The sequence below is a fragment of the Saccoglossus kowalevskii genome, chromosome 21 (assembly GCF_978046115.1).
Source record: "Saccoglossus kowalevskii chromosome 21, keSacKowa6.1, whole genome shotgun sequence".
In the NCBI taxonomy this organism is placed as follows: domain Eukaryota; kingdom Metazoa; phylum Hemichordata; class Enteropneusta; family Harrimaniidae; genus Saccoglossus; species Saccoglossus kowalevskii.
In genome coordinates this window covers 9,845,318-9,858,626 of record NC_140661.1, presented here as the reverse complement: position 1 = coordinate 9,858,626, position 13,309 = coordinate 9,845,318, and the positions used below count along the sequence as shown (strand labels likewise).

The 13,309-nt window shown below is 33.3% G+C and overlaps 1 protein-coding gene across 2 annotated transcripts in view; it reads right to left on the bottom strand.

Annotated features, from left to right (window-relative positions):
* The window catches only part of LOC100376583 (protein LMBR1L), a 39,507-nt gene extending 30,196 nt beyond the window's left edge, over positions 1-9,311 (bottom strand). For both annotated transcript variants that reach the window (XM_006819606.3, XM_085495254.1), the window contains exon 1: positions 9,063-9,311. In XM_006819606.3, coding sequence (XP_006819669.1) covers positions 9,063-9,122 — 60 coding nt within the window. In that variant the 5' untranslated portion in view covers positions 9,123-9,311. The remainder of the gene's footprint in view (positions 1-9,062) is intronic.
* Between the last annotated feature and the right edge of the window lie 3,998 nt (positions 9,312-13,309).

Below are 13,309 nucleotides of genomic sequence, written 5' to 3'. Positions count from 1 at the left end.
CCGGTCAGCCATATCAAATTGCAAATTGAATTGACATGCACATGTATCCATTTATGACATACTAAATATCAATGAAAATGATACATGGGTGACAGAGATATAGTAATATGGCCACAAATAAAAACAGCCGTTATTCGGCCATCTTTAATCTGATTATGAAACAAAGTGACATGTATGATGTATGTGCCAAATACGAATGAAAATGGTACATAAATCTTGGAAATATAGTAGTAAGGCCAAAAAGTCAGATGGCTGTCAATCGGCCATCCTTGATCTGATTTTGAAACAAATTGTCATGGACATGTATCCAAACATGTATACCCGGTAATATATGTACCAAGTTTGAATGAAAACTGACAAAGCATGTCCAAAATACAACATTTTCAAATAACAAGGTGGCTGCCAGTCGGCCATTTTGAATCGAATCGCTAAACCACTGAATGTGCATATGTCCCACATAAAGTACTAAGCACATGAACGGGATCGGTCCAAAGGATTCTGAAATATGACTCCGGACGGACGGACAGTGACCGAATTATAAGTCCCCGTTTTCGGACTTCATCCGAACAGGAACTAATTAATTATGATAATCGAAGTTCCACATTAAAATACCCAAACATTGATGTAGTAACAAATATTAACATTTTGGAACATTCACAGACTGAGTTTTCAGAGAACAAAATGCCATGGTCAATTTTGATTCACAGACGACAAATCTGTCAACAATAAAAACTATTGGTATTTTCATTTTTTTCTAGAACAATGAAACCTCGAGTATTACACAACATTCGCACAGAAGTCGGTGACGCCTCTTCAATCTTTCATGGAAAATGAAAAGACATGGCAATCAAAGCGATGACATCATTATGGTTGGACAGGCATCAAAGTGAGGTCAATGGATAATTAGCATATCTAACAATAGAGTTTCAAGTAACAGTGATTTGCATGACTATACACATGTAAAAGACATTTAATACACAAAATGTGAAATTACCATATTTGCTCTAGTAGTAACACATGCACTAGTAAATAATGTCATGTTCAAAAATAACCTAATCACTCATATTTTAATGTTTTATCATACAAAAAATACACGTTGTTTTTTACTCTAAGTAACTGAAAAATATTTTGAGATATGATGAGACTCATTTACCATGAAAACAGACGATAATGACCACCCAAATCACAAGTTTCATGGTTATTTGACCTATTTTGTGTGAAAAGAAATTTGGTGATCATATGAGTATAAGTCCAAACATCACTATTATTAATTTCAATTTGAGTAGACAGGGATTTACAGCAAACGTTGCCAAATTGGTGCATGATGTTAGACAGATATACACAGATTAGATTGTCAGCTGGTGACAACAATCAAAAAAAATAATTTGAACAGAATGGTCATATGCACGTGACTTGCTTCATTTACAGTCACTGTCAGGTCAACAATTTCTATATTTATATTTTTTGAAATTTATTTGTTATCAGATTCAGATTCCTTATTCAGATTTATCTTAAAACAATGCTATAAGAGAGGGGCTAATTAGCGATCATCTGATTAATGCACAATACACATGTGCCTGAAGCAAAAAATTAAGTTAATTTCTTTGTACAACTAAACTTCCAACTTGATTTGGAAAACTTTTGAGTAAGGAAATCCCATATAGCGCACAAGTTTTAGGTTGATTAGGATTAGGGTATAGAAATTAGAACAGGGTTTGTAACTTACTTCCATATAGTAGATTGCTGAACACTCACAAAATATGTCTGGTTTCTGAATACAATCATGCAATACACAAGATACCTTTTGAAAACAGTGACCCCTTGATTTTTATACTCACATTTATGTCAAGTTTTTTTGATATTTTCCAGTCAATGCAGAAAAATGTTTCTGAGCATTATCGAGCATGAAACACATTACTAGGTATATAGTTATATTATGGTAGTACAATACTTCAATACAGTATGGCCCTTTGACCAAAGCGCTTTCCTTTCCACCAATGATAGAATTTTTTATTGTCTTGTGGTCACACCAGCAATTTTTACAAGTGGCCTAAATATGGCAGAAATTGGATAAAGTACACAATTACACTAGATATGCAATGTTTTGGTTGACCATATATTTCTGTAATTTCCAATAGTACATGTAATCAACAATTCTGAGTCATGTAAAATGTCATAATAGTATACGATGTACGGGGTACATATAAACTTGATGAAACATGAAGCTAATCTTTTCTTAGCTCTTTGTTGGAACCAGTCAGGTTTTGAGTTTAACATTAGATACAGATCAATATAACAACCAAAACAACTTAAAATTTGATATACATTGTGAGCATGTCTACTTTACAATAAGATCACATAAATACAGTTGAATGTGGCACTTAAATTCAGTTTAGGAACTGAAAAAAGCGACATAAAAGGACACAAAAAACAAAGATGTGAACATAATATCTATAACCTCAGTTATTCCACCATGACAAAAGTCATCACACTTACACACTGTAAATAAAGTTAAAATTTACCAAGTCTACTAACCCATGCACAACATTACAACAAACATAACAATAAAAGTTCAAGGTTCATGGTTTACATATACATCATGCATGTTTGATGAACATAAGGGCAGGGGTACCAGTGTATACATTGTATGCAAATCAAGTTTCTGAACACTGGACACAACTTAATAAGTTATACAATAATACTCAGTCACATGCCCAGTGTCTTTTAATAAGATATTATTGATATATATATAGACTAGAGATCTGGAAAAGGCCTAGCATTATGGTAGTTTAAGTCAAATTTTGCTTTTTTGTAGCATGTAACTGAGCATATGTACACTATAGGAGGGAACAAGTTTCCAAAGATTGTATATACATTTGTAATAGACCATTTTTTCGTTTACTGCAAGATCCCAGGTTATGCGTGAGATAGAACATAAAAACAGGATAAACAAAGATCATAGCATAGTAGTGATGTCAAAACATCGTGCTGGATACGAATATGTGAAAGTGTTTTATGAGTATCCCCGTGCTAAATAATGTGATAGTGATCAATTTTGATGAAGTACATGTAAGGTATCTCATTGCAATGTTCCCCTCAGTGACTGGTATTTCAAAGAACTATAAAAAAAGATCAAATTGTTTGCAGCATACCGTACGTTTGGTCCATGCCTTTCATGTATACACAAGATCTCACATTGAACGGAAAATCACCTATTCAATGGTTGAAATTAAGGCCTGTACACCTGTCCCAGACAGACAGATTTTACATATACCCCGGTAGTTGTAACAAGTAAATGTAGAAACTGTCTGTCTGGACAGGTGAATGAAGATATGGAGTTTTTACTGGCATGCATTTAATTTAGCAAATTTTACCTATCAGCAAAATTAAAAGTCAGTGAATAATTAATAATTTACAATATGCAGTTTAGTTAATATCTTCTACTTTAAAAATTTATAGCAAAACAAGTCATGACATAGCTTCAGTCAGTGTAAGCACAAATAAAAATGTGTCCCATATTACGGTAGGTGGATATACGAGGTGAATGCAATCTGTCCAGGCATGCAGTGAGTAAGACTCTAGCTAATTTGGTGGGTATCCATTCATACATACCTGGGATTTGTTTTCAAAATTATTATGGTGGAAATGCTTCAATTAAATGTATCATCAGTTTTCTTGAATCAAACCACTATAAGAATGTAGGAATGTATGTATGTGCATGTACCATGTGATATATGCAAGTATATTGTGTGAATGCAATCAGGCAGATCTGAGACATGGTTACAGAACAGCATTTTTAAAAACAAAATGGCCATGTGTCAGCTAATCAGAATCCAATGTGTATAAAGCATAGTGACATGCATCATGGATATGATATCCTATGTACATGTACAGTACAATGTATGTACCACTGGTAGCATAGTGGTTGTCGCATCAGATTCATGATCGGTAGACCCAAGTTAAAATCCTACCCTAGGCTGAACATCAAAAGGGTCGACCCCTGGGTGCGTGTGCCACAGACTCAATGGGAAGGCCAATTCCACTAGATAACGAATGCGACTTTGGGGGAACCTTGGTTAAGGTCCGCAGGTGCTTGCATTCGACTGAGCCTGTCATGTAGTCCCAAACATGAATATGACTTCTGTGGCAAAAATGCATTATGTGTCAGCACTTAGCACATTCAAAAAAAAGTGTCAAGAGAGACAACAGTGGCATTCAATGTCCGAAACTGTCTCCTGGCACAAAAATGTATGTACCACTATAAGTTTTATGAAATTTCATGGCCTGAGACTTGTTTGCGGAATACTAGAAATGCTTTAATTTGGTGCATAATTTACAACTACAATGGTTGTCAGTTGGCCATCTTAAGTTGCTAAAACCACAATACACCTGTAAGCCATGGATTATGTTTTTTTCCACTCGGCCTATAAAGGTCTGAAAAATGAGTTTGGATGAACAGATTTAAATTTCAGGAATTAACTCATTGATATGCAATTAATTTGACAATGAAAAATTACTCAATGAAATTGCGTTTGTACCTGTAGTGGTTTATGCAAATTACGTTAATCTAATAATTTATCTTGGACAAACAATAAAAACAAAGAAATGATGCAACAACCGTTCGTGTAGGACAAATAGTTTCCCATAATTGTGCATTTTTAGAAACAAAATGGTGGCCAGCTGACCGTGCCAAGTTTGGGTCAATGTGTGCTACGAGGTGACTAATACCTTATGGCAAATATAAATAAAGAATATCTCATGAGTGACCATACAATTTCAGATTTATTTTTCAATAAATTTCATTTGTTCTGATGAAAATAAAATACTGCATGAGTAAAATGATCACGACTGAGCATTACCAATAGAACAATGTAATCTGCCAATCAAACATTTACAATGTTGCTCGTCATTTATTTTATTTTGACTTGACATTTTTATTTTTGACTCCCAAACACAACTACAAATTATAGATCTGAGACATACTCAAAATTGTTTTGAAAGCCGATAGAACACAAAAAGCGCATCTCACTATAAAGACATAAATTTACGCTACGCTCGCTGTCATATTAATGTTGTAAATTGAGATTTTTTTCCTAAAATTAACAAGCAGCCTATCGGCTGAGATAGCTCCGCTGTTAGCAATGCACATGTCAATTAAGAACAGAAGATATCATTAGAAAATGAACAATATGTATAGTATGTATAGCAATCTGACTTGCTGTTTTCAACAAGAATTCGCAAAAGTCACTTTCTACCACAAATTAGAAAAATATTCACCAAAATTAGAGAATTAAAGATATCATTACAAAATGAACAAATCAGAGAGAGGTCCACATGTAGTACCTATATATGTAATATCAAAGCAATTGGACTTGCGGTTTTTAACAAGAAGCTGAAAATGTCACTTTTTACCAAAAATGACAAAAATATTCACCAAAATTAGAGAATTGAAGAAATCATCATGAAATGAGCAAATCTAAGAGAGGTCTACCCAAAGTACATATGAAAGTACAAGTGGAAAAGTAAAACATTGACAATCACTCATGTGATAAGCTCTGCTCAACAAAGTCGACAGCGGAGCTAAAAATCTGAAGATTTTTAGTAAAATTTACATTAATAACATGAATATGGAAAATATTTGCTATTTCCTCTTTCCCTTCACAATTATGAATTTAACTGAAATTCAAAACAATCAAGTAGGAGGCCAGCAAATGCAAGCAGGTGCTTGCAACTTCCTAGCTTGGAATCTCTTTTTCATCTGAACGGGAGGCAGAAACTGACACCCATCAGCAACCAACCAGGTATGTGTGTAATATTAAATGAATCATGGTGGACAATGTACAATTATTGTGATTATATTATATTATATTGTTGGAATATAAAAATAACGAATATCACTTCTAATGTAATATCTAAATTTATTGATTATTTAATTATTTCTGTCAGTCTCAGGTGTTTTATCATCAAGTTAGACAGTGCTTTTAACTGTGTCATTAGCATAATAATGCTTTTACCACACATGCTGATAGAGGCAGATGAATAAAACATGGATAATGAATTGATGCATAAAAGCAATACCATGCAGTGAACAATTTACATTGTATACATTATTATGACAATTTAGAAAACTAAAAATGACAGACCATGGTCCAATGTTGTTGAAATGATTGTATAATCCTCTCCTTTCAAAATAGAGTCATTACACATTACATATTACTACATAGCAATAGATGAAAGCAAAGTACAATGTACAAGAATTAAACAATGCACAAATTGTTAGAAATAATGATAGATAAATATTATTCAGCTCACTGGTAGGGCAATCACCGGTCAAGCATGAATGTCCTTGGCTTTCTTTTATGAACAAATAACTTTATTTTGCATGTTACGGTTGATCACTACAGATTCATCAAAGTATTGAGACGACTCACATAAATTAAATAAATTAAACACAAAATGGAGCCTCCAAAATGGACTCACCATTCCATTCTCAAAACAGTTGTGAATATAACATGAAACTATTATGAATATTGAATTTCCATTTATTCAACAGAAATAACAACATTTGATAAAATGCATATTGGAATAATGTTTTAATCATTAGTTTCCTCTTGTTTCCAGATTAATGCAGATAAAACCTACCTGAATTGAAATATTGATTTGATAACTGCCTTTAGAATACTCTATTTTTTTTTAATTTATTTCTTTTAATGTATCAAGTATAACTTCTACAAATCTCTTAACAAAACAACAGGAAATCTCAATGTTGTCAGGAAGTATTTGAATATACTTGATTGTGGTCTTTACATAGACAGTGAATTTTCTGTGAGATGGTAGACACTACAAATCTAAATCTCAGTCACATGACCCTGGGCCATTAAGGAAAATTTGTACCACGGTAAAGTCAAAGTATTACTATTGCCTTTTAGCAACATGGAAAAAATTGGACAAAATTGGTTTTTGGGTATTTCCTTAGAAAAACCATTGTACTGCATATCCACTATGATAGTTGCCGATATCTAAGCTTTCAGATGATGTATAGGTAGTTATAATAGCAAGTTTTAGAGAATTTCTGAATCACAGGTCAATTTTACACCTTAATATACACAAATTCTGACTGAATTTAAATCAGACACAAAGTACTGGAGCCAGCAAAGGTGCTAAATATCATCTGATATTAACATCAAGAAGGTCACTCATGAAAAGTCGAAACAATTGTGTACTGTACAGTAAAATCAATTATCACCTGTTACCTGACTGAATGGCAAAACATAGATGATTAGAATTTATTGAAAATAAGAATTCACTTTTATTTTTAGAGCAAATATAAATCAGCACAACTGAAATTAAATTTGCCTTTTATATTTTGCATTTGTTTTATTTTGTTCACAATCGAGAAGAGTAACTCTAATAGGTCACTATGTGGGTTGGTTGTAATCATGAAGCTAAAAAAAAGCTTTGCTGAGAGAGTGTAGTAAAACAAGAAAAAATTTGTATTGTCTCAAAGTGAATCAAATAAGATAGAGGTAAGTAAATAAATTACCGGTACATATAATTCGCCAAAATGCTAATTCAGCAAACATAATATATGTAAATGAATTAGATCTTCTTTCTCAGAATATCATAGTATTAGTTGGGATTAATGCTATTTTTGTAACAGATAATTTAAATGAAAATAAAATCCTGAGCAAAAAAAATTATTTTAGAACAATTATAAAATATATATATCACAGCACTGTATTATCAGCAAAAACACATTCTGCAGAATCTATACTATTCTTGAAAATGTGCCAATTTTAGATCTTTTTGTATCTAAATATAATTATATTCACTGAATTTAACTCACCAAATTATTATACAAGAAAGCTGTATTCCTTTTGGAAATGGATAATCACTCCAGAAATAGCATTATTGTTCAAATTGAAGTATGAAGGTCAATTGCCAAGGTCAAATTTTACAACACACTAACAATGAGGTTTCAAGAATAATTCCTTTAAATCACATTATGTATGCATTCAAAATGTATTAGCATTTCAAATTTAAAACCGTTCAAAATTCCTTTATTTGGGATAAAATCATCATCAACATTGAACGCATTTCAGGTTATTGACACCACAGTCAAACACTCTCATTGCCTGGCAGTATGGGAATGCATCGATCATCGCCATGTGATGGTCGATATGATCATCATACAGCCTTCATGCTTTATTTGCTATATTCTTATGATATCTTTAATATTATACAGATAACCAAATGTGATTCAGATGTAACTATTACATTGTGTAATAATGTTTTCTTGAACTTGGGTCGTAGAACTCCCACATAACACTTCAATTTGGATTTTGAACACCAATATAAATATATTTGAATGAAAATTACTAGTACTCAACTTCAAGAAGTAAAAACATTTGATTTGTGTACTAGTATGTAAATACTCTAAACATGATAGCCTACACAAAGTCATGATGACAAAGTTGAGAGACTGTGGCCTATATTAAGGAGTGAATTTTGTTTCACGGTTCGATAGGCCACTGATATTTAAGATAAACGCCGGGTTTTGTACACGTTGCGCATAATTCAAAGCACCTTGCCAAGAAATGAGTCATCGTGCACAGTACATTATATATGCTACCAAATCAGAACAGAAGGTACAGCTGACTACGCATTGTGGATACAGGGCAAACTTCAATGAAGCGATGATCGCAAAATCACGTTGCTAGCGTTAACATATAACTTGCTACAGTCAGCTTAGTTGTACTAGGCATGGGAATTGTGAAAACGTTGGCAGCTTGTCAGAAGATTATAATAAATAACGCACGAACCAGATAGAACTTGATCGATTGTTTACAACCACTTAGAATGAATTCATTTATACACACACCAGTCCCTCCCCCGAGTTCGGTGTAAATGTTCGTGCATATATTTTGGAAGCGATAAACAATTTTGGTGAATTATTTAGATGAATTTATAAGTGGACATTCCACAACTCCAGTCAAGCTGATAATACACACTCAGGAAAATTTAATTTGCGAAAGCAAGTTTTTTTTAAAGACAAAACTTACGATGTGTTCTCTCACTGCATCGAGAAAATGCTGCTCTCTGCTGTCCCATTCTGAATCCATTTTCGGCTGTTCACGCTAAGTTTGGTCCACGCAGAACACAATCTGTCCAAATCTTTCAACACACATCGTAAAATCACCGCAAAATAGAGCAAAACATTCACATCTCTTCCAGTCTAATATTACTGGCTCTGTTTTCTTCTGCAGTCTGCTGTAAGTCTCGCCGCTCACAACTCTCGAACTGTACGTGACGTTGCGTTGATTTTTAGTACGCCATCTACGTCCAATATGGGCTTTTGCTTTTGTTTAGTTGCAGTCCCCGGACAGATATTGGCAATTTCATAACACATATTTGACAACCAGATATTTCGAAAATAGTAAATCATCTACCGAAGCCGGGAAGCGGGTTCTTCTGTTGGAAAGATATTATATTATAGTATGATAAGTATAGTATATTATATTTAACACGAAAATTCAAATTCATTTATAAATTCACAAAAGATTATTAATTGTTTAATATTTCTTCAGTATATCCGCTTCTGAATGATTATTATTTGATGTGAATTATTTCTAAATTTAAGTTTATTATTATGTCTTATGTCCAATGGATAGTACATGTATTTCATATGCTGAACCATTCACAATGTTTATTATCAGCGCTAGTAGTTCCAAAGGAAAACAGCATCTAACCATAATTTTCACGGTTTTATCTCTGGTAAATGTTTAGTAAATATCTTACCGATTGGTTTCGAATAGTTTCGAATTGTGATATGAGAAACAGTGTGCTTTTATTGACTTTTATTGGCGATACACTTTTGCGTCAAACATTAAGAGGACGCAAGACTATGGGAGGAATCATACTTTCCTGTGTCGACAAAATCTCAATACTAGTATCCGAAAATAATAACTTTAAAGCGCGGGAATCACGTGACAATAGCGTGTCATTGTTCACAAACAAGCGCCTACCCATGAGCCTTTGCATTCTTAGCGTGTGTTGTTATCGTCGGTTGGGACTCAATTCCCGCGCGTGCGCAGGTGACACCCCTTACATTACATTGGGTATTTACATTACGAGCCTTTTTTTACATATGTAAGTATATTCTTCAAATAAAAAGTAGCTTTATTATTTAAAGATTTATAAATAAAAATTGGACTTCGTTGCTAAGGGTGATAGTTTTGCGCTAACTATATATAGTCTTTTGTATCATGGTCCTTCCAGTCTAAATTCTGGTCAACAATAAGTTTCTCAGATGTAGTCGAATTAATGATTTAGCACATTATTGAGTTTCCTGTTAGATGGAATAAGTATTCTTAATTTCCGAGTCGTTGGAATGAACATCGGTTTTCAAACTATGTTTAGAGATTATTATTTTTTTCTATCAAAATATTTTGACAATTTGAGTTTCTTATAAATGTATCAGAAATGGCTGACATACCTCAACAAAGACTAAAGACAGACTACTTTACTCCAGTTGTATGTTTAACCATGAAGGTAATTCTTATTACCTCCATGGTTTAACAATGTCACTGAATTGTGTAGATAAAAAGGGCGGGTGAGTGCGCTTCGTTGTTGGCATGTCAAAGGATGTTCGCTGCCTTACGACTTTTTGATGTCATTTTCTTTTTCTGATAGCACAATCCACTTTATATTTGTTGGTTGTTGTAACTTGTAAACAATAACTAAAAGTCACACCCTTTTGTTTGCCTTATATTAATCAGAGTAAAAACGTTTCTGATAGTTAAGAATTTCCCCTGTCCGAGTTATACATTTACTTTTAACTATTTAAATTTTTTAACCGTGGAATTACTCATAAACAGAAACAAATACACAACTAAAATAAATAAATACAGAAATAAACAGTAATTTACGCTGTGAAAAAGAATTGACAGTTCCCTTCAACATTATGCTAGCATTTGATTATTGTGTCAACATCAGAAATAAATATAATTATAAATGAAATTTATAATCATTCTAAATCCTCGATTATTATTATATTTTTTACTTTTTAAAACTTTAAATTGATCATTTTTGTTGTTGTTGAGGCTTTAGTTTTTTTTCTAAACCTTGGAAACACATTTTTGTTGTTGTTGAGGCTTTAGTTTTTTTTCTAAACCTTGGAAATACTTTCCCACGCACAGCGCCCTTGTGCGTGTTTGTACCTCTCCAGCCATAATACAATATAGTACAGATTCTCCGATTTTTCCGTATCACCCCCATATTATTGTGTCATGAGTGACATTCATTAATTTCTGGCTATTTTTTTGTTATTGTTGTAAAATGTATGATAAGCGTATTCAAAGTTGTTGACATTTTTAGTCGCAATCATATTCAAATAGAATTTATGGATTTCGATTCAAAATGAAGACAGAATTCAAGCGAAAAATCTGCATGAAATATGAAAATGTCGATTTATTGAATCCTATAAGCGTTCTACATTTGAAGTCGGTGAAGTATTACAAGTACACAATTCAAGCATCCTCTTCGAATAAAGTGGGACTTTCAATATGCAAATAGTGATATTAATTTCCGATAGCTGAAGGCAAAGCCATAACAAACAGCCCTGGCAATGTTCCGAGGAATACATTCAACATGTAGCATTCCGAGTAACTTAGTTTATCCACTTTTGAAACAATTAGACGAGAAGGCGTCCACTTTTTTGACATAAAACGCAGAAATACGGTAAAGAGTAGTAATATCATACCCTAGACATATCTTCCTTGACAATACTCGTAATATTATTTGATAACTGGCACATCGCAATCAATCTAAAAACGAAGGAGAGCCGTCTTCACTCTGATCACTCTGTGCGTATGAGGGCGCAATGACAGTTAAATATTTTAGTGTTGATTTAATGCGACCGATCCGCATTTTGTTTTAGGTGGTTTGTTATTAAATTATCTGCTTTAATGTGTAATTTTGTATTTATATTAACCAACACTTTTATAATTTTCAAATTAAATTTATACAACTGCTCTGTTGAAAAGTTGATACCCATCGTTTTGACCAATCGCAAATGGCGTCTTTCAGAGACTGTGGTGGGTTGGATAGGGTTGCGTTGTGTAGAATACTAGTAAGGACAGACTTCCAAGAATATTTCAGAATAGATACGACATGAGCAGAACACGTATACATCATTCGAAGTAATAAATATGTAAATTTATATTGAATTGCCCCCCCCCCTCAACAATTAGATGAATTGTTTGTTATTTTTGATAGAACATATTCAAATGATTAAATATTGGAAGGCCGGCCTCAATCGAAAACACCATTCGACACTTTTTTTTTTTCGCTGCTTGAACTCATTGGTAATTTTTGTTCATAAGGAAATAATCTTTCAAGATACATGGAGTTATATCTGTTATCCGAGATGAATATGTGCTTGTAACACCATCTCCGAGTCAAACTAGCCTGGTAATCTTCCCATTATTTCGTGGGTTTTTCGAGACTAGAGTAAACTGGCCTTATAGAACACTATAAGACTATAGAGTGAACTCCTGTGTAATATATATGATGCTAACTTAATTCCAGCGGTGGCGCGGCAGAGAGGCGCTTAGTATTTTTAATTTTTGTATTTCAATTGCATAATCATTTATTTTTATTCAGCATCCTTTACCTTGACTCAACCTCTCATTGTATTCGAACTAAAAGCAACTTAACTCGGGTTTGTGTTATCCTATAAACCTCTAGCATCATATGAAACAGCTGAGATCAGAAATACATTAACACACACATTTGATTAATGTATGTTTTTTTTATTGAATATCTTTCAGTGGCTCTCGTACGTGTCTCAGTTGAAGGATGAAAACTTTACCTTACGGCTACTTTTACCGGTGCATCATCAACAACAATGACTTTCCCGCTTTTCCACTTCTACGTATCCACGTGCCAATGCTTCAACAGAGGATGACAGAGAGTACACAAGTAGCTGTACTCACACGTTTCGGACCGGACCGTTTCGAAGCTGTGCACCACAATAATTATATCAGTATATCTCGTATTCTCCGACAATTTTTTAAGATTTCAAGACAGAAACTTAGTTTTATTGATGCCGAAAATAAAATTTTAGTGAATTTCGTTTTAAATATGTTTAATTGCATGTTTTAAGTTGATCTGTATTTGAGGCCAAAAAGAAACGTAAACGTTATTATGAGAGTTATTCATTTACGTGAAAAATACTATGACACTTTCCTTCAATAGTCACAGGGGTAAAAAAAAGTTACTAATTTCAAAAGTTCAAAATCAGGATCTG